At 42.2% G+C, this 20572-nt stretch overlaps 1 protein-coding gene across 5 annotated transcripts in view; it reads right to left on the reverse strand.

The window, feature by feature from the left end:
• Positions 1–20572, reverse strand: part of pip5k1aa (phosphatidylinositol-4-phosphate 5-kinase, type I, alpha, a) — a 118685-nt gene that overhangs the window by 50642 nt on the left and 47471 nt on the right. For all 5 annotated transcript variants that reach the window (XR_009651223.1, XR_009651222.1, XR_009651221.1 and 2 more), the window contains exons 5-11: positions 18693–18823; positions 18374–18491; positions 12067–12219; positions 9641–9940; positions 1288–1475; positions 435–518; positions 289–337 (exon numbers count right to left, since the gene is read on the reverse strand). Coding sequence is in view for 2 of the 5 variants with exons in the window: in XM_060904890.1 (XP_060760873.1) it covers positions 289–337; positions 435–518; positions 1288–1475; positions 9641–9940; positions 12067–12219; positions 18374–18491; positions 18693–18823 (1023 nt within the window). In the remaining 3 variants the exon portion in view is untranslated. The remainder of the gene's footprint in view (positions 1–288; positions 338–434; positions 519–1287; positions 1476–9640; positions 9941–12066; positions 12220–18373; positions 18492–18692; positions 18824–20572) is intronic.

The raw sequence follows: 20572 nt of genomic DNA on the forward strand, positions 1-20572 counted from the left end.
ACATCATTTTCATTTAATTATCATTTAAAAAAGGCTTGACCTATTTCACTTTATATGTTAGTGAATACAGAATATATGAAAGTTTAACTTTTCGAATTAAATAAAAAAAGAACTTTTTCACGATATTCAAATTTTTCTGAGACGCACCTGTCTATGTAAGTTATTTATGTACTGTAGCTGTCTGAAAATGCAATTTTTTTTAAAAGTGTACAGTAGAATTTTACTGCCACTTGTCACCACTGATGTGTACTGTAAGCACTACTGTATAGCTGTAAACAAACCACATACCCCATCATGAACCAAGGCTTTCCACGAGTGCTCCAATTTTTTCACAAACCTAAACAAACAGAAAACGCCAAGATTCACACAGGTCATAAAGAATTGGCATGTTACATGATAGTACAATGAATGTAACGTTTACTGAAGCCTCGTACCTGTAGGACTGGAGGATGTCAATGATACCAATGAAGATCAGCAACCTCTCCCCCTTTGAGTTATGTGCTGGCATTCCTCCCATGCTGCAGTGATAGAAGCCCATAGAACACAACCAGAAACATAACAAGGCTGAGTCGATATGACCGAGCTGATATATGCAATGAGAAGTAACAATGATGCCGAGATGAGCATTAAACTGCTGTCTACATGTTTCATAGCATTAGCGTACACTACCGTTCAAAAGTTTGGGGTCACTCTGAAATGTCCTTATTTTTGAAAGAAAAGCACTGTTCTTTTCAATGAAGATCACTTTAAACTAATCAGAAATCCACTCTATACATTGCTAATGTGCTAAATGACTATTCTAGCTGCAAATGTCTGGTTTTTGGTGCAATATCTCCATAGGTGTATAGAGGCCCATTTCCAGCAACTCTCACTCCAGTGTTCTAATGGTACAATGCGTTTGCTCATTGCCTCAGAAGGCTAATGGATGATTAGAAAACCCTTGTACAATCATGTTAGCACAGCTGAAAACAGTTGAGCTCTTTAGAGAAGCTATAAAACTGACCTTCCTTTGAGCAGATTGAGTTTCTGGAGCATCACATTTGTGGGGTCGATTAAATGCTCAAAATGGCCAGAAAAATGTCTTGACTATATTTTCTATTCATTTTACAACTTATGGTGGTAAATAAAAGTGTGACTTTTCATGGAAAACACAAAATTGTCTGGGTGACCCCAAACTTTTGAACGGTAGTCTACAGCTCCATCTTAAGCTTTGTAATTTTGTCCATTCCCAGACCAGGTGTTTCATATTGAATAAAAGCTTTTCACACTGGTAAAGTTGGGTCCAACCTCTCACTGCATTGTGGTGCAGCATTGCCCTTGACCTCGCCCTGGATGGCTTCCATGGTCGTGCAGTAGAGGGCCTTCTGGCCTTGATTCCTCTTCTGACCAAGTGCCTGCATGGATGCCTCGACTCTAGCAACATTGTGAATCCCCACCAGTAGACTATAGTCCATGATCTTGAAGCTTTGCAGCAACTAAAACAAACACAGTGTGCAAAAATGAAGATCTTAAAGCAGCTGATCAGATGTGTGAAGTATATCTGATTACTTAGGTTATATGGTTAATCAACTACTGATTACTGATATACAGTTGGGTCCATATTTGCACAATGCCACAATTTTTGTAATTTTATCTCTGTACACCACAACATATTTGTGGGTAAATTAAGAAGAAGCAACCTTTATTTTTGTCACACGTACACTCAAGCACAGCGAAATTTCTCCTCTGCATTTAATCCATCTGAAGCGGTGAACACGTGTGTGCGCGCACACAGAGCAGTGTACAGAATAAACGATAAACATATCTGTGATGCCTACATGTTTCAGCTTTTGGATGTAACGTGAGCTGATGGTAGAAAATAATTTTTTAATCATTTCAGAGAGACTGTACTGACTGCAGTCGTCTCGATTTTCATCATTAACTGTTGCGGCTGTTTCTTTGTTTTCCTGGCAGTATGGCGGATGCTGCGTCATAAACAAAAATCTGTGACGTCAGTGAATGTCCTCTATTGGCATCATCTTAACCAGCCTCATGAGGTAGTCATCTGGAATGCTTTTCAATTAACAGGTGTGCTTCGTCAAGAGTTAATTAGTGGAATTTCTTTTAATTAATAAAACTAAAGAAAACCCATTGAATTAGAAGGGGTGTCCAAACTTTTGACCGGTACTGTATATGCATATACAGTGGCCCCATAAAGTACAACCCTGATTCCAAAAAAGTTGGGACATCATGTAAAATGTATAAATACAGAATGAAAGGAGTTGCAAATCCTTTTCAACCTATATTCCAATTGAATATGATACAAAGACAAGATATTTAATGCGATAAAAAAATGACACTGATAAAACTATGGGGATAGATTAGGGACAAAATTAGCTCATGTTTTAAGTCGTTCAAATTCTGTAAAGCTGCTTTGCGACAATTTTTATTGTTAAAAGCGCTATACAAATAAACTTGACTTAAAACGTATTGCTTTTTATTTGTAATTATACACGCATTCTAAATTTGACGCCTGCAACACCTTCCAAAAAGTTGGGACAGCAGTAGGTTTACCACTGTGTTAGATCACCATTTCTTTTAACAATACTCAGTACACATTGAGGAACAAAGGACACTAATTGCTGAACTTGCAGAAGTGAAATTTTCCCATTCTTGTTATAAATACAAAACTTCTGTTGCTTAACACTCCGGGGTCTGTGTTGTAGTTTGCACTTCATAATGTGCCACACATTTTTCAATGGGAGGAAGGCAGGCCACTTTAGCACCAGCACTCTTTTACTATGAAGCCATGCTTCAAAATGTGGCTTAGCGTCGTCTTCCTGGAATAAGCAGGGGCCTCCCTGAAAGAGACATCGTTTGGATGGGAGCACATGTTGCTCCAAAACCTGTATGTACCTTCCAGCATTAACGCACAGCTTTCACAGATGTGCAAGTTACCAATGCCATGGGCACTAACACACCCCTATACTATCACAGATGCTGACTTTTCTGTAGCCATCTGGATGATCCTTTTCCTCTTTAGACTGGGGACACAACGTCCATGATTTCCAAAAACAATTTGAAATATGGACTCATCAGACTACAGCACACTTTTCCACTTTGCGTCAGTCCATCTCTGATGTTTCAGGCCCAGAGAATTCGGCAGTGTTTCTGTGGCTTTCCCTCTGCACGGTAGATGCAATAACAAACGGTGTTTACTGACAACAGCTTTCTGGAATGTTCCCAAGTCCATGTAGTAATGTCCTTTATACGATCTTCTTGTTTTTTAACGCAGTGCCTCGATCGAAGGTCACGAGCGTTTAAATGTTTTTTTTTTCCGGCCTTACCCCTTATGTGCAGCAATTTCTCTGTATTCTCTTAATCTTTTGATGGTATTACGGACTGTCAATAGTGAAATCCCTAAATTCCTTACAATTGTACATTGAGAAACATTGTTCTTAAACTGTTGGACTATTTGCCTATACAGTTTTTCACAAAGTGATGAACCTCACCCCGTCCATGCTTGTGAACAATTGAGCCTTTCAAATTACCAGTTAACCTGGAAAATGTTCTAAAGAGGTGTTTTGTTGAGCATTCCACAACTTTCCCAGTCTTTTGTTGCCCTTGTCCCAACTTTTTTGGAACAGGCTACAGGCATCACATTCAGACTGAGTGTATATTTATTAAAAATAACAACTACAACAACAACAACTAGATAGAGACTGTGACTAAAGTCATGGTAATTTGTGCTAGCTGTTACAAAGCAGGACATCTGGTCACCGCACCTGTCCGGGATGGATGAAGACGAACGTCTCTACAGAAGATATTTATTAAGTGTAATCAGAGACAGGCATAAATCAGAAAGGATAAACAAGCAGCAGTAGGTAGGGCGAGGCACAAACAGAATATCGCAGGCACAGATAAAGGCAGAATCAAAGGACAAGGAACAGGAACTAGGAATTCAGAAACCAGGAAATCCAAACAACGCACGGTTCGGTAAGGTGTCTAAACAACTCAATACTTCGCAACCTGAGTTAATCTTTTGCATCCTTATACATGTGGGCTGATTGCACCATGAAATTTCCAGTGCAGATTTGAATCAGTTCATAATGCACGCCATCCAGAGTGTGTGAGAGTCAGCCAATGCGTGCGGGTGTGGCAGCACCCTATAAATCTAGAACGGTAAGCGACAGAGAATGACGCTTAGTGAGGAAAAGTTGCGTCCAGCCGCCCTGAGCAAAATTTTTTTAAATGATTTTTTTTTTCAATCATGAAAATTGACAGAGTGATTGAAAAAAAAAATCATCCAGTTTTTCATGGATCATTCCGGTTCAGTGATCCAGATCAGCACCAAAAGTCATAGCAATGTAATTCAACCCAGAGGAATTCTTCATGTGAAATTTGATGATTGGTTGAAAATTGAGGGAGAAACAACGCCCTAAAGAACATAATAACAATAAGAATAAGAAGAATAAAGTAGAAAGATCCTGAGTAACAATTTGTGCCAGCGCTGCTAGCGCAAATTAATAAAGTTTATCAGTTTCAACATTAAATATCTTTTTTTATGATACTCAATTGAATACAGGACAAAAAGGATTTGCAAAATCATTGCATTCTTTTTTGAGACGCTGTTTTTACACAGCGTCTCAACTTTTTTGGTATCAGGGTTTGGGACACTTAAGCTATACTTACAAATGTATGAATTTCACTCCAAAACAACATCAAACCAAGTTTCTTTTTTTTTTTAAAGAAAGATACCACTAGCGTACTGTAACCAAATTATTTTTCACCCCCCCAAAAAAAAAAAAAAAAAAAACAGATTGTGTAGTTCATCCACATTAGAGCACTGACACTGCAGGGTTTAGTTCAGGGTTCTGGGACATACTGTTTTAAAAGATGGGGTTGGTATTCTTTAGATCGTTATCCTGTTTAAAAAACCCAAACAAACAATACAAAACTCCACTTCTGTTGATTGAATAATTTTCTCGCATGATACCACTTACGTGGGCTTCCTCCGGGTGTGTGGGTTTCCTCTGGGTGCTCCGGTTTCCCCCACAGTCCAAAGACATGCAGGTTAGGTTAACTGGTGACTCTAAATTGAGCGTAGGTGTGAATGTGAGTGTGAATGGTCGTCTGTGTCTATGTGTCAGCCCTGTGATGACCTGGCGACTTGTCCAGGGTGTACCCCGCCTTTCGCCCATAGTCAGCTGGGATAGGCTCCAGCTCGCCTGCGACCCTGTAGAACAGGATAAAGCGGCTAGAGATAATGAGATGAGATGCCACTGACAGGCTTGTAGTACTCGAGTCCAGGACTCATGCCCTAATTTTAAGGACTCATGACTTGACATGGACTTGAGCACTGATGACTCATGCATTAACTGCATTCGGACTCGTAAATTGGAAACGAGGACTCTGACTTTTTCTTTATTTTTTGTAACATGCCATAATAATTTGGCATAAGATATTTATACCTACATTCATTTTTGTACTAATTTCGTGTAAGAGTGTCACACCTGCCCGCCTTGGCGCGTGCATCAGATAGACTCTCGGGTGCGCCACAGACAGCGCACGCACCAAGCGGACTCTCGCGCGCCATAAACGACTCGCACCTGCACAGGATCATGGCAGAATCAGAGCGCCAATATAAAAACTATGAAAACACACCCAGTTTGCGAAGTATTGAGTTGCGTTGATGACACATTATTGAGCCTTATTTCCTTGCTTGGTTTCCTGTTTCTTGTCTTTGATTCTGCTGAGTCCATGATAGCCTGTTTGTGCCTCGCTCAATCTGTTGCCTGTTTCACCATTTTACGATTTTGCCTGCTGTTCTGGATTGTTTACCGTCTTCACTTGTATTAATAAACACACCTTCTGCACTTACATCCGTCTCCCAACCATCTCTGACAGAATACTTCACACTCCTTGACAAAGAGAAGCACATTCACCTGTTCATACGTCATGTTCAGGAACAAACTAACGTTAATGGTGCTGAAACAGTAATCTGTGGTTGGTAGAAGAGAGCAACTGGACTTGCTTGAAAAGTCTTGAAGACGTTTCGCCTCTCGTCCGAAAGGCATCCTCAGTTCTGTCTGTCTAATAGGGAGTATCAAGTATTTATCCTCTCATGGATCATCATAGAATCCGAATCAGAATGCTGATGGCTGCATTGTAGGTGGCTGATAGATGTCATAGACACCCACCTCTGTTCAGTGATGGTCGTTCCAGGTTGACAAAAATGAACGGTCCTCTCTGGCTAAGATGTCTGCCAGTTTTCAACCACAGATTACTGTGTACCTGGATGACTGAGTATCTTCACAGATATGTTTCTACGCACTTTGGGATGAGATCCCTTCGACTGGTGCGGGAGTATGAGAGGACTTCCAGAAAACTGGCAGACATCTTAAGGCCAATTTATGCTGACAACCCAGTCCTCGCAGACGGTGTCGCAGACAGTGTCTGCGTAGCCCCCCCCACCTTCGCAGACGCTCTGCGCGCACCTCCCAAAAATTGTGACCACCGCAGAAGCCTCGCAGACAGCGCCGCAGACAAGAGGGCTCTGATTGGTCCACTCTACATCCGCTGTACACGCACTTCCGCTTCCCTACTTTCCCGGTTTGTTTTGTTTTCACGACCGGCATTTTTAAAAACACGAGCGAAGATGGAGCAGCACGAAGAACGGTTGATTGAGGAAGTACTTACATCTATACGACTCCAGTTCTAGTCATTATAAAAAAAAAAAGTTCTAGTCATTATAAGTAACCGGAGGATAAACACTCCACTAACCACACCCACCAACTACTCCTAGCGACTTCGCGCCCCCTTGCGTTGTGCCGGTGAATAACATTGCGCACGCCTATTACTCCCCGCTCAACGATAAATTACAACTGTCTGCGAAAAGCTATCTGCGAAAGCCTTGTCGCACGAGCATGCAGAGGCCTTTAGCCAGAGAGGATCGTTCATTTTTGTCAACCTGGAACGACCATCACTGAACAGAGGTGGGTGTCTATGACATCTATCAGCCACCTACAATGCAGCCATCAGCATTCTGATTCGGATTCTATGATGATCCATGAGAGGATAAATACTTGATACTCCCTATTAGACAGACAGAACTGAGGATGCCTTTCGGACGAGAGGCGAAACGTCTTCAAGACTTTTCAAGCAAGTCCAGTTGCTCTCTTCTACCAACCACAGATTACTATGTACCTGAATGACTGAGTATCTTCACAGATATGCTGAAACAGTCTTGTTCTCGGACTCGACTCGGCTTGAAATTTTCTTTAATAACTCGGACTTGAACACTGGGGACTCAAGGTTTAGTGGCTCGACTACAACACTGCCACTGACCACAAGCTCACTAACACTACTGTAAGAAACACCAGACACCTCTGTGTTTATAGTACCTTTAGTGTAGTTTGATTGGATTTCATCTCATTGCTTTCTCCACATAAACGCTGTTCCACCAGAGCCACCCCAGTTCAATCTTTGAACGAAGACAGACCTGCGGAAGCTGTGGTCTTCCTCTGTGTGTTCTTTTGTAAACGTCACTCTTGCTTTCATCGCTATTAAAAGTGATGAACTGTTTCCACGTTACTCTCTCTGTGTCCCCATGCACACTGATCCGGTTTTGAATACTCTGTGCTCTAGTTGTATCTGGTAATTCTTATTGATGTCTGAAGCAATCCTTGCTCCTGTTTCTCATCTCTTCTTGATTTTACTCTCAATTGTCCCTTTTCCTTCACACGTCATTCATCTTTGAACAACTTTCCCTCTTCTTAGCCTTTTTTGCAATTGCTTTTAACCAGCTGGTTCTAGGGTCATTTATAGTGGCTGCGTGTAGTGAATGACCTTTCATTTCGTCCCGGTCCCCTAGCAGAGTAACCACATGGTGTAGTTCATCACATTAACTACGGACTAACTGTGACAACCAGAATAATCTTAAAGTGCATATGACGCGGTACGCGGTGGTCCGGATCACCGTATTTTCCATACAAAACGAGGGCATTAATTAATTATTTTTCCTGGATTGTGGTCCGGTTCACCGTATGCTGTATTATATTACGATATAAATAAAAACTTACCAAAATCATACTGTGTTTGTCATTTAATACGAGTTTTTTTTACAAAGTCGTACATCATTTGTTATTTTTTCTCAAACCGGAAGAGAAATGCATGCGTAAAACACACGCGCAATAAAAGATACCAGTTCTAACGCATGTAAAAAAGCGGGAGCTGCCACGAGGGAAGTGAAAAATAATTTTACCAACTTTCGTCATTATGTCTCAGGGTGGTTATGAACAGCTTCTAAGGAATAAGAAAAAATGTGCTAGAGACTACAAAGCAACAGAAGAAAGGGCAAAGGAAAGAATTTATTCTAAATTAGGGGAAGAAGTAGCTGAAAATTTAAAATTTATTTGTCTTCTGAACTTGGTGGTCCGGACCACACCTGAAAACGGCGTGGTCCGGACCACAACGGTAGTCCGGACCACCGCGTACCGCGTCATATCCTGGACCAAATTAAATTTTTTTATATGAAAGAATGTCCCTTTACACACTCATCCAGAATGGTAATTTTGCGCAAGGCCATCTGTCTACAGCAGAAAAAAATAAAATAACAAAACGCGTCTGGAAAAATCCCAAGGGAGTCTGGAGCCAGATTTGTGACGCTACCTGCGGAAGCGCCAGCAGGCTGCGCGAGCTTTGCACGGTTTCAGTGCACAGCCTGTGTAGACCAAGTTTAGCAGCTAGCGATTTTGCATTGTCACCTGAGCACAATGTGGGAAACGATGAGTACTAATCCCATCAAGATTGGTGTTGCTACACCCTCCTACGATACATCTGTTAACCATTTTAATAATTACGCGATAACGTTGAAGAAATTTGCAGAAAACCACCAGGTCGTTTTCTCATAAACAAACCAGCGCTGACGTAGGATTCAGAAGGAGGCGTCCCGCACGCGACGTCACGAAAATCAATGTTTGCCGGGAAATCCAAATGCCAAGTTTTTTCAGAGGCGGCCCAATTCGCCTCAAATGGCTCGATTTCAACTGAATTTTTCTGGTATTGCACAAGGTAAAAAAAATTTGCAGAGAATGCAGAATGTTACAGATATTTGACCAAAGTTGAATATAAAATAGGAGAATCACATTGATCTTGCTCCTGAATTTACCCGTGATATGCACTTTAAGTATCCAAACACTTTTTTTTCCCTAATTACGATTAGGATATTAATTATTTGTTTGACATGTTGGTTTCTAATGCAGCGAAATTCATACATCTGGAAGCGTGGCTAAATGTCCAGGTTATTTTTGGGTCCGCTATATATAAAATCAAAGTTATTTCGGTAATAATTAGATTACCCCACCTCTGTAGATAAAACTAAATCATGTCAGAATAGGGCTTTAGCAGGTGTTCGCCTGATCTTTGCAAGTTCAAACCTTGAGGATTCACTCTGGTTGGGTCTCGGTTTCTCTTCTGTTAATCACAGCGATACTAGCCTATCTCCAGCTCATGTATGCAGAAGACGGCGGACGGCGCTTAGTGTTAGCGTTCATCCTTCCCACTTAGTAGCTGTCGTATGATTGGGGAAAGGTGACTGGGAATTAGCATGACACCACACACACAAATATGGCTTTAAAGACATTTTTTTTTCACCCCTCACCCGACAGTCTCGTTGGATGGTCTTGCAGAGTGCATTGTAGTGTTCCGTCTCCAGGAGTAGGCCATCAGGCAGGTCCTGTATGAAGTCCAGGTCTTTATAGGTGGGAACGCTCTTCGTTCTCTCCTTAGGTGAAGCACGGCGCTTGTACGTGGAACCCTTTAGGTCGTATTTGAGGTACATGGGAACAGCGCATGGCAACAGGTTGTTCATTACCACGATGCGAATGTTCTTCCCTCCAGCCTGAATGCAGTAGAGCCCATAGAACTTTGGCAGCAGTGTACGCTTGTTCTGGTTCAGGTTCTGGGGGAGGGTGTTAGTAAATTAGTGAAATATATATATAAAATGCATAAGAATATGCCAACCGACCAGTCATATGCATATCCATATTTCGAATGTGCATTTACATTGTTAAATTTGAAACAGCCTCACGATTACTGAATATCACTGAAAAGTGTTGCTTCCTTAAGTACCCTGGTGCAAATCTCACAACAAATCCTGTCCCATTTGGAAATTCTTTTTGATTTTTCGTATAAAAAGTTTGAAGGTGCAGTAGTTTCATGTATCCTTCTTAGTGAACATGATCCAGTCATTAAGTTTGCTGCAAGAATTCTAGACAAGTTTAAACAAGGGTGCTCTGAGAGCACAATATCCCCCGCTGGCAAATACGACAGACTTGAACAAAATTGCAAAACATGTATTACCGACATATAACAAAGAATCTGGTCAAGTTTCATGAAATTCCTCCAAAAATCATGAGAGAAGTTGATTTCAGAAGGTGAGTACCCTTCCCAGGACGGACGGACGGACAGACATCGCCACGACATAATCTCCCTTCGGGCCTTTCGGCCAGCGGGGGATAAACATTGTGAGGGAAGTTGATTTCAGAAAGCAAGCACACTTTGATGAAATTGCCAAAGTACAAGTTTGTTAATAATCAAGGACATAACTCTGGGAAAATTTGCCCAAATTAAACGCAATTTCAATATGCGTATAACTGTCATATAACAAAACCTTCTGCCAAGTTTGATGAAATTCCTCCACAAATTGTGAAAGGAGTTGATGAGATGAGATAATTTTGTTAATCAAGGGCTGTAACTCTGGTAAATTGCGACTGAACTGAACGAAATTAGAATATGTGTATTACCAAGATGTAACAAAGAATCCTGCCAAGTTTTGTGAAATTCCTCCAAAAATTGTGAGAGGAGTCGATTTCAGAAGGTGAGCACCCTTCCCGGGACGAACGGATGGATGGAAATCGCCACGACATAATCCCCCTTCAGGCCTTTCGGCCAGCAGGGGATAAAAACAGGTAAATATGTATGCTTTTTTTTTTTAAATGTACTTGCATTGCTGTGATAATTTAAAAGGTAAGATAAGTACATGGGACTTTACAAGCAGGGCTTTGAACCAGAATTTTTTTCCTATTGGTTCGTTCCGAACAGAAACGGAATTTTAACGTTTCCGGTTTTGGGTTCCACCATTAAATAGACGTTCCCGAACCGGTTAGTACAAAAAAATTTCGTTCCCGGAACGGTTAATTACGTTCCCCGTCAGCTGTTTAACAAATGGCTATAAAATTATGTCTCTGTCTCATCCAGCTTAAGCCAAATGTAGGCTAATTCTATTACAACCTTCATTAAATAAGACAAGAAATAATTCAAAACAATTATTATTTCAAATGTTGGCGATTTGGATTCTCAGTATGTCTTCCCATCTACACAAACAGAAAAAGTGCCAAAAATGAAAGATAATTCGTTTAGTGTGTTACCAAAGGCTAGTCAGGCCCTATGCATTGATAGGCTAACAGAGGTTAACGTCATTTAATGTTCGCGAGCCTCTCATTAACGTGGACAAATATATTGATATCGTGTTTGAAATTGACGTTTTCGAATAACGATAGACTGCAATATTTACCTCTTATTTAAGATGTGGAGACGTGATAGTAGTCCACCCTCCCGCTCTCTCCATTCAGTCAGCGAACGTCACACAGGAAGTGAACCCCAGCGGGTCATAGAAACTTGCGCAGGAGAAGAATGACTTTTTTATTTGTAGGCTACGGAAACTTTGAGGAACGAAATAAAAACCGGTATTAACCGGTTACCATTATTTTTAATAAGCGTTTCTGTTCCGGAACATAAAAAATAATAAAGTTTCTGGTTTCGTTTCTGTTCCATATGAAATAGAAAAAGTTCCCGGTTTTCGTTTTCGTTCCTTGAACCGGTTCAAAGCCCTGTTTACAAGACATGTCTGCTGAAGCAGAGATCTTCGATACACAAAAAAGTGAATTACATGTGGGAAAATCTCTCGTAAATGTCACTGAATACATACACTGACCATGGCATGAGAGTAAAAACAGTTTCAAAGCATTGCAGACTAAAAAAACAAAAAACCCACAACAGAAGTCAGACACAAAACATTTTTCTCACCATAAAGTACCCAGGCAATAATTTTTGCAGGAACTCTGCCTCCTTGTGCTGGACAGTTTTAATGATGAACTCATCATCGCTGGAGACATAAAACACAGATCCGCTTGCCCCAGGGTTTGACAGCTCTATCAGCGGATCGTTACACAGAGAATACTGCAGAACACACAAGCACATTCACAAATAAAGGAATCCGCATCGTGCTTCCTCACAACACCAGTACATGATGCAATATCATCTGTGGTATCCGTTCTTAATGGGTTCATATTTTTAATCATCTTTCAATTACATTATTTATCTAAACACTACTTAATATTATCATATTTATATGTGGATACGAGCTTGAATAGTCGGGTTGGAGGGCGTTTTTCAGCACTGGCTGAATTTGTGACCAAATAACATGGACAAAAACAAGCAAGAAGGCAGGTCAAGAAGGACAGCTGTTCATTTACGGTGCTCAGCGTAAATGAGTACACCCCACAACAAAAACTACTACATCTAGTACTTTGTATGGCCTCCATGATTTTTAATGACAGCACCAAGTCTTCTAGGCATGGAATGAACAAGTTGGCGACATTTTGCAACATCAATCTTTTTCCATTCTTCAACAACGACCTCTTTTAGTGACTGGATGCTGGATGGAGAGTGATGCTCAACTTGTCTCTTCAGAATTCCCCATAGGTGTTCGATTGGGTTCAGATCAGGAGACATACTTGGCCACTGAATCACTTTCACCCTGTTCTTCTTCAGAAATCCAACAGTGGCCTTAGATGTGTGTTTAGTCATGTTGGAAAAGTGCATGACGACCAAGGGCACGGAGTGATGGTAGCATCTTCTCTTTCAGTATAGAGCAATACGTCTGTGAATTCATGATGCCATCAGTGAAATGCAGCTCCCCGACACCAGCAGCACTCATGCAGCCCCACATAAGGACACTGCCAACACCATGTTTCACTGCAGGCACCAGGCATTTTTCTTTGTATTCCTCAACTTTGCGATGTCATACAGTTTTGAAGCCATCAGTTCCAAAAACATTTATCTTGGTCTCATCACTCCAGAGTATAGAGTCCCAGTAGTCTTCCTCTTTGTCAGCATGGGCCCTGGCAAACTCTAGGTGGGCTTTTTTGTGCCTGGGCTTTAGGAGAGACTTCTTTTGTGGACGGCATCCATGCATGCCATTCCTCTGCAGTGTACGCCGTATTGTGTCACGGGAAATAGTCACCCCAGTTTGGCTTTCTACTTCTTTAGATAACTGCAGTGAACTTGCATGCCGATTTTCTTCAACCCTCCTCATCAGAAGACGCTCCTGTCGAGGTGTTAACTTCCGTGGACGACCTGGACGTCTCTGTGAGATGGTTGTAGTTCCATCTTTCTTAAATTTTTGTACCACTTTTGCTACAGTATTCTGACTGATAAGTAAAGCTTTGCTGATCTTCTTGTAGCCTTCACCTTTGTGGTGGAAAGAAATTATTTTCTTTGGAGAATTCTGAAGAGACAAGCTGAGCATCACTCTCCATCCAGCATCCAGTCACTAAAAGAGGTCATTGTTGAAGAATGGAAAAAGATTGATGTTGCAAAATGTCGCCAACTTGTTCATTCCATGCCTAGAAGACTTGGTGCTGTCATTAAAAATCATGGAGGCCATACAAAGTACTAGATGTAGTAGTTTTTGTTGTGGGGTGTACTCATTTTTGCACCACCCTAATGTGAGTAAAACTGAAAAATGTGTAATCCAAGTTATATTATTAACCTTACTTTCACGTTATAAGTTAAACAGATGTTATATTAAACTTTGTCTTGTCAACATTTTGGAAATTGTTTGTGTTCATTGAGATATTGTTTAAAATGTTACTTTTCAAAGGGGGTGTACTCATTTACGCTCAGCACTGTACATCAGGGGATTGTTTATGTTTCAGAACTGTAAGTTCAGTTTGCGTTTAGTTAAAATGTGTAGGAAATTAGGCTCCAGAATTATTCATTATTTCATTACCACTGAAATTAATTATGAAAGAAAGCTAACATTTAATTGAAAACGTATTTTAAGAAAATTAAAAAATATATATATTTGTAATCGGTTTCAGGGTGAAACTAATGCCCAGGTCAGACGACAGAAAGACGCATGCTGCGACCTGCGATCGGTCAGGTGGTGACTGATCACAGGTAGACGTAGATGTTTTGCGTCAAATCCTTCGCTGTGGTCAGACGTATTGCAAGACGCAGAGTTTTTAAGCTGAATCAACCAGGTCAGAAGCAGACGCAGCTAGACGCAGTGCACAGAGAACCTTTAAAAAAATATAAGGCCATAAGACTGCTCGCAGGTTGTTGTAAACTATTTGCAGGTGCAGTTTGCGTCTACCTGCAATGCATCGCAGCCATCTCTAAAGACTTGTCTTCCCCTGCGTCTAGCTGCCACCACCTGCTTCAACCTGCGATTGGTCGCATAAACGTTGCACAACTGCCTGCCTCTATATGCGTCAACCTGCTATTTGCACCGACTGGAAGAGAATCGCAGCTGAAATGCGAACAGATTGTGATCCACTTGTGTCAACCTGCCTCTACTAAAGACCCTCTGCAACACTCTGCGTCGTCGTGCGATGACACAAGACCAGTCTTGCGTCTACCTGTGACTATTATCGCAGGTAGACGCAAGTAGTTGAAAACTACTTGCAGCCTGCTGTCTGACCTGGGCATAAGCTAAATAACCTTTTTTAACAACCATTTTTGCTAAGGGTGCCAATAATTCTGGAGCCGACTGTAGCTAGGTTACATAATATGCCACAATCTTCCATGTCATGTACTGGGATTTCAGTAGCAGGAGTCTCAATTAGCTAAACATAGAACTCTAAAGGTACTTGGAGAGTGTAGATCGCTGCAAAGGACAATAGTCAACTCTTCTACGATACAGAAATCTACAAATGCAACCACTTTATACGTCTGGATAATTCCAAATATTTTGGAAATACATGTGCCTATGTGAGTATCCCAAAAAAAGATTGCCAGTACCCATGAATGTGGATTGTGATAATGGACTCCATGTTTCTACACCGGCGATGTTTCATCACCAATGAACTTCACTACCGGATTTTAAGAACTATGGCAAATGCTCTCTCATAATGTTAACAAAAGTGAAAGCAAATGCGTAGATCCGCCCTGTGGCTCAGATCCGCCCCAAAATTTAACGGGTTCTTCCTTGACCCATGCTACATCCATCCACCAATTTTCATGGAAATCGGGTTGATAGGTTTTGTGCAATCCTGCTCAAAGGCAAACAAACTGCACTGAAAACATAACCTCCTTGGTGGAACAAATTATGATTTTTGTTCATCACTGACATTACTCATGCAGGTTCTGTTGTTTAAAGGTTTCCACGTAAAACACGTACATACCATACAACACATTTGATCCATTTATCTGATTAAAAACTTCATGGGTACGTTCAGAAATAGCATTTAACTTTGTTTATATAAAGTGGCTTGCAAAAGTATTCATCCCCCTTGGTGTTTGTCCTGTTTTGTTGCATTACAATCTGGAATTAAAATGGATTTTTGGAGGGTTAGCACCATTTGATTTACACAACATGCCTACAACTTTAAAGGTGAAAATTGTTTTATTGTGACACAAACAATAATTACAATGAAAAAAACAAAAATCTGGAGTGTGCATAGGTATTCCCCCCCCAACTTCTTCAAGTTAGATGAGTTGTGTTGATGTACAGCAATCTGCAAGTTATGTCACAGATTCTCAACTGGATTGAGGTCTGGGCTTTGATTAGGCCATTCCAAGACATTTCAGTGTTTCCCTTTAAACCACTCCAGTGTAGCTTTAGCAGTATGTTTCAGGTCATTGTCCTGCTGGAATGTGAACCTTCATCCCAGATTCAAACCTCTGGCCGACTCAAACAGGTTTTCCAGAATTACAGAATTGCCCTGTATTTAGTGCCATCCATCTTTCCTTCAGTCCTGACCAGCTTTCCTGTCCCTGCAGATGAAAAATATCCCCACAGCAGGATGCTGCCACCACCATGCTTCACTATAGGAATGGTGTTCTCAGGGTGTTGGGTTTATGCCACACATGGCGTTTCCCATGATGGCCAAAAAGATCAATTTTATGGCCCTTTTCCACTACCCTTTTTCAGCTCACTTCAGCTCGCTTCAGCCCGACATGGCTCGCGTTTCGACTACCAAAAACCGGCACGACTCAGCTCGTTTGAGCCCTGCTTAGCCCCTAAAACTCGCACGGTTTTGGAGTGGGGCTGAAGCGAGCCAAACCGTGCCGAGTGAGGCTGGGGGCGTGAGCAGACACTCCCCTGTGCACTGATTGGTGAGGAGGAGTGTCCTCACATGCCCACACACGCCCCGCGAGCGCGCTGGGATCTGTAAACACCGTAAACCCGGAAGAAGAAGAATTACGAATTACGAGAATTTCTGAAGCCTTATGCGCCTCGCCTCATCTATACGCTCTTGCCAGTATCTGTCCGCGTTGTCGGTGACAACAAGCCACAGCACCAAGACCAGCAACACTAATGACTCCATGTCCTCCATGTTTATTGTTTACTATTCGGGTCGTGAGACTACCGCTTAAAAGATCACTGAATCAGTGACATACAGAGCATCGTGGACGAGTTCGCGGAGCGCAAGGCTCGTCGTATGCCCTTCAAATAATGCGCGCAGTAGGCTATTGATGTTTTATTATGAGCCATGTACAGTATGTCACCTAATGTTTTTTTGTTTGAGTTACATGTTCGTTTGAAGGACTTAATGTACAAAACAACATAGTTGCACCCCGGAGTGTTGAAATTGGTAAACACAGTGCATTCAGTGAGGTTTGCACCGCCCTCCTTTTATTTCTGACTCTTCCTGTCACCGTTGCAACCTCTGAGCGCTCATTCGTATGCCCTTCAAATAATGTGCGCAGTATAGGCTATTGATGTTTTATTATGAGCCATGTACAGTATCCTAATGTTTTTTGTTTCTGAGTTACATGTTCGTTTGAAGGACTTGATGTACTAAATAACATAGTTGCACCCCGTAGTGTTGAAATTGGTAAACACCGCAGTTGCGGACATTTTGTAGCCTAAAATGATGTTATGATAAGCTTTAATAAAGTGCCCGGTCATTTGCCCCGCCCCCGGCCCGGCTCTGACTTGTTCCGCCACTGTCACTGATGTCACTGTTTGCGCTGCTTAACGACATCACGTGACGTCCACCCACTTTCGCTAACTCCACCCAATGTGTCCACCCACTTCCAGCCAGCACGGTTCAGCGCGGTTGTAGTCGAAATGCAACTCCAACAGCCCCGCTCAGCTCGACTCAGCACGGCACGGCTCAGCCGCGTTTGTAGTGGAAAAGCGGCATTAGTCTCATCTGACCAGAGAATCTTCTTCCATGCGTTTGGCGAGTCTACCACATGCTGTTGGGCAAACTCCAGACGTGTTTTCTTAAGCAATGGCTTTTTTCTGGCCGTTCTTCCATAAAGCCCCGCCCACTCTGTGGAGTGTACGGCTTAAAGTGGCCCTATGGACAGATACTCCCATCTCCACTGTGGATCTTTGCAGCTCCTTCAGTGTTCTCTTTGGTGTCTTTGTTGCATCTCTGATTAATGCCCTCCTTGCCCGGTCTGTGAGTTTTGGTGGGCGGCCTTCTCTTGTCAGGTTTGTAGTGGTGCCATATTCTTTCCATTTTGCTATAATGGATTTAATGGCGCTCCCTGGGATATTCAAAGTTTGGGATATATTTTATAACCCAACCCTGATCTATACTTCTCCACAACTTCGTCTCTGACCTGTTTGGAGGCTCCTTGGTTTTCATGTGGCTTGCTTAGTAGTGTTGCAGCGTCAGGGTCCTTCCAGAACAGGTTGAGTTATACAGACATCATGTGACAGATCATGTGATTGCACACAGGTGGATCTTAATCAGCTAATTATGTGACTCCTGAAGTGAATTGGTTGGACCAGCTCTTATTTTGGAGTTTCATATGAAAGGGGGTGAATACTTATGCACACTCCAGATTTCTGTTTTTTCATCGTAATTATTGTTTGTGTCACAATAAAACAATTTGCACTTTTAAAGTGGTAGGCATGTTGTGTAAATCAAATGGTGCTAACCCTCCAAAAATCCATTTTAATTCCAGATTGTAATGCGACAAAACAGGACAAACACCAAGGGGGGGGGGGGGGGGGGGGGGGGGGGGATACTTTTGCAAAACACTGTAGACATGATTCGACATCAGTCAACAATAGACACTTTAAGGACTTTTTTTTTTTTTTTAGAAAAACAGATGGAAGTAATGCAAAGTAAGTGAAGAACGTTACGAGGTAGTCATCAGGCCGAATCCCAAACATCTCTCTGAAGTAGCGGAAGGCAAGTGGAGCATAGGTTTTAAACTTGAAGTCTCCATGGTGGTGGCCAGGGGTTAAATTACTGCCCTCGCTTATTGAGAAAGAAAAAGAGAGAGAGGAGAGAGAGAGAGAGAGAGAGAGAGAGAACACAAGGAAATGTTAAAGAACACATTCAGGAAATACATGTGCAATCAGGACTGTACAAATTGCAGTAACACTCAAACATGTTTATCATCATAATCATCAGCAACAGCAGCAGCACTTCATAAATACTTCGCATCCAAGAACAAACCTGGGAAAGCAAAGGCTCTCCACTTCTTCAAAGTCCTGCATGAGAACATCTCTCTCTGGCTTCTGGCTCAAGCTGCCCACTGTGTGCGCGATGCCGAGCTGGATCGCACCTTTCAGGGCAGATGAAGTTGTCTAACAAGATAAGGATATAAAATATACCATAGTGAGATGATCTTTATCCCATACAGTATGTAGCACACGCTTTGTGGCCTTTAATAACAGTAACAGGTGTGATGCAAGGTTACAAAAACACTAAATAACTGTCGTTACACAACGAGCTCACGTTGCCACACAACGTCTAAATTCTGCTTTTACTACTGAAGGAGATATGTCTGAAAGGCCATCAGCTATAAAGCTAACCTTCAACCTCGAATGACTTTCAGGTGTGTTCAAGATTTGCTGGCGTTTACCAAGTGTTGAAAAACAAACCGTGCAGGTACCCAATTTCTGAACTGGTACATAGAACCTGCTATGGTGGACTTCCGGTTGCGCGATGTGGTGTTAAGACGTGTGAGCCTGAGCTCCGATACTTTCCAGTTTATAACTTAACGAAAGTGCCTTTACCTTTCACGCCTCTTACATTAGGAGTGATATTGGAATATACTAGTACTTTACAGCTATTTGCAGGACAAAGAGTAATGCGCAAGATGAGGAAAACCAGTGGAAGAACAACGCCGTCCCCGACCGACAAATCTGCTGCTAGCAACATGGCGGATAGTCCTCCGCTAACCACTGAGACACTGGTTGTGGAGCTTGAAAAACTCCGAAAAACAATGACTGACGAACTGACTACTCTGTTGAGCAGCTCGTTGGAGTCTGTGCGTTCTTCTGTGGAGTCGATAGAGTCTACGCTAGTTACTCAGGCTGGTACAATCAGGGAAATGGAGTCTACCCTAACTGACCATAGCGACCGCGTTACGCAGCTCGAGCATGATATGTGCGTGCTTCAATCAACGGTGGAAACATTAATGGAGGAGAATGCTGCGCTCCAAACTAAGGTGGAAGATTTGGAATCTAGATCTAGGCGTCAAAACCTCCGTGTCCTGGGACTACCGGAGGGTACCGAGGGGAAGGACTGCAGAGACTTTATGGCCAAAATGTTCCATACCCTGCTGGGCGGACTGTTGTCTGAACTACCTGTATTGGATCGCGCTCACAGGAGCTTACAGAACCAGCCCAACAAACGAGCAGCCCCGCGCGCTCTGATTGTTAGGTTTCATAGATTCCTTGAAAAGGAAACGGTGCTGAAGTGGGCAAAAGCGCACAAAGATATTTCATACGAGGGCCACCGAATCAGAATTTTCGAGGATTTCAGCGCAGCAGTGGCGAAGAAGCGCTCAGCCTTTAACGATGTCAAAGGGCTCCTCTACAAAAAAGGCGTCAAGTTTGGCATGATCTACCCAGCCCGTCTCCGTCTCACTTACAGGAACAGAGTGCACACCTTCGACTCCCCAGCGGACGCAGAGGCATTCTACGAGCGACACATCTCAACCACTGACCGTATACAGCCACTGGTTCCAATTACGGAGGACTCATCTGCCGCGGACCCGTCCGATTAAGCAACGCGCTGACCGCAGGTGATAGCCAGCCTTTGGCTGGCTGGTTTATTTGTTAAGAAAGAACATTTAGGGGCTGAATGTTTACCCTGACATAGTGAACTGCAAAAGACTTTTCAGTTTTTCTCCCCTTTTGTGTTCTTATAATTTTTTAGCAGTCATTTTTCTCTTTGACGCTTAGTTTACTATGTGATCCAGAGGGGTTTATTTTTACTCAGATATCTGGGTTAAAGCAACTGGTGCTGGCAACACTGCACTCTTTGAGGTCGCCTTTAGTGGCTATCTTGCTGTTTGCTTTTCAATGACGTGTTCTCTCTCCTTACAG

The sequence above is a fragment of the Neoarius graeffei genome, chromosome 22 (genome assembly GCF_027579695.1).
Source record: "Neoarius graeffei isolate fNeoGra1 chromosome 22, fNeoGra1.pri, whole genome shotgun sequence".
Classification (NCBI taxonomy): domain Eukaryota; kingdom Metazoa; phylum Chordata; class Actinopteri; order Siluriformes; family Ariidae; genus Neoarius; species Neoarius graeffei.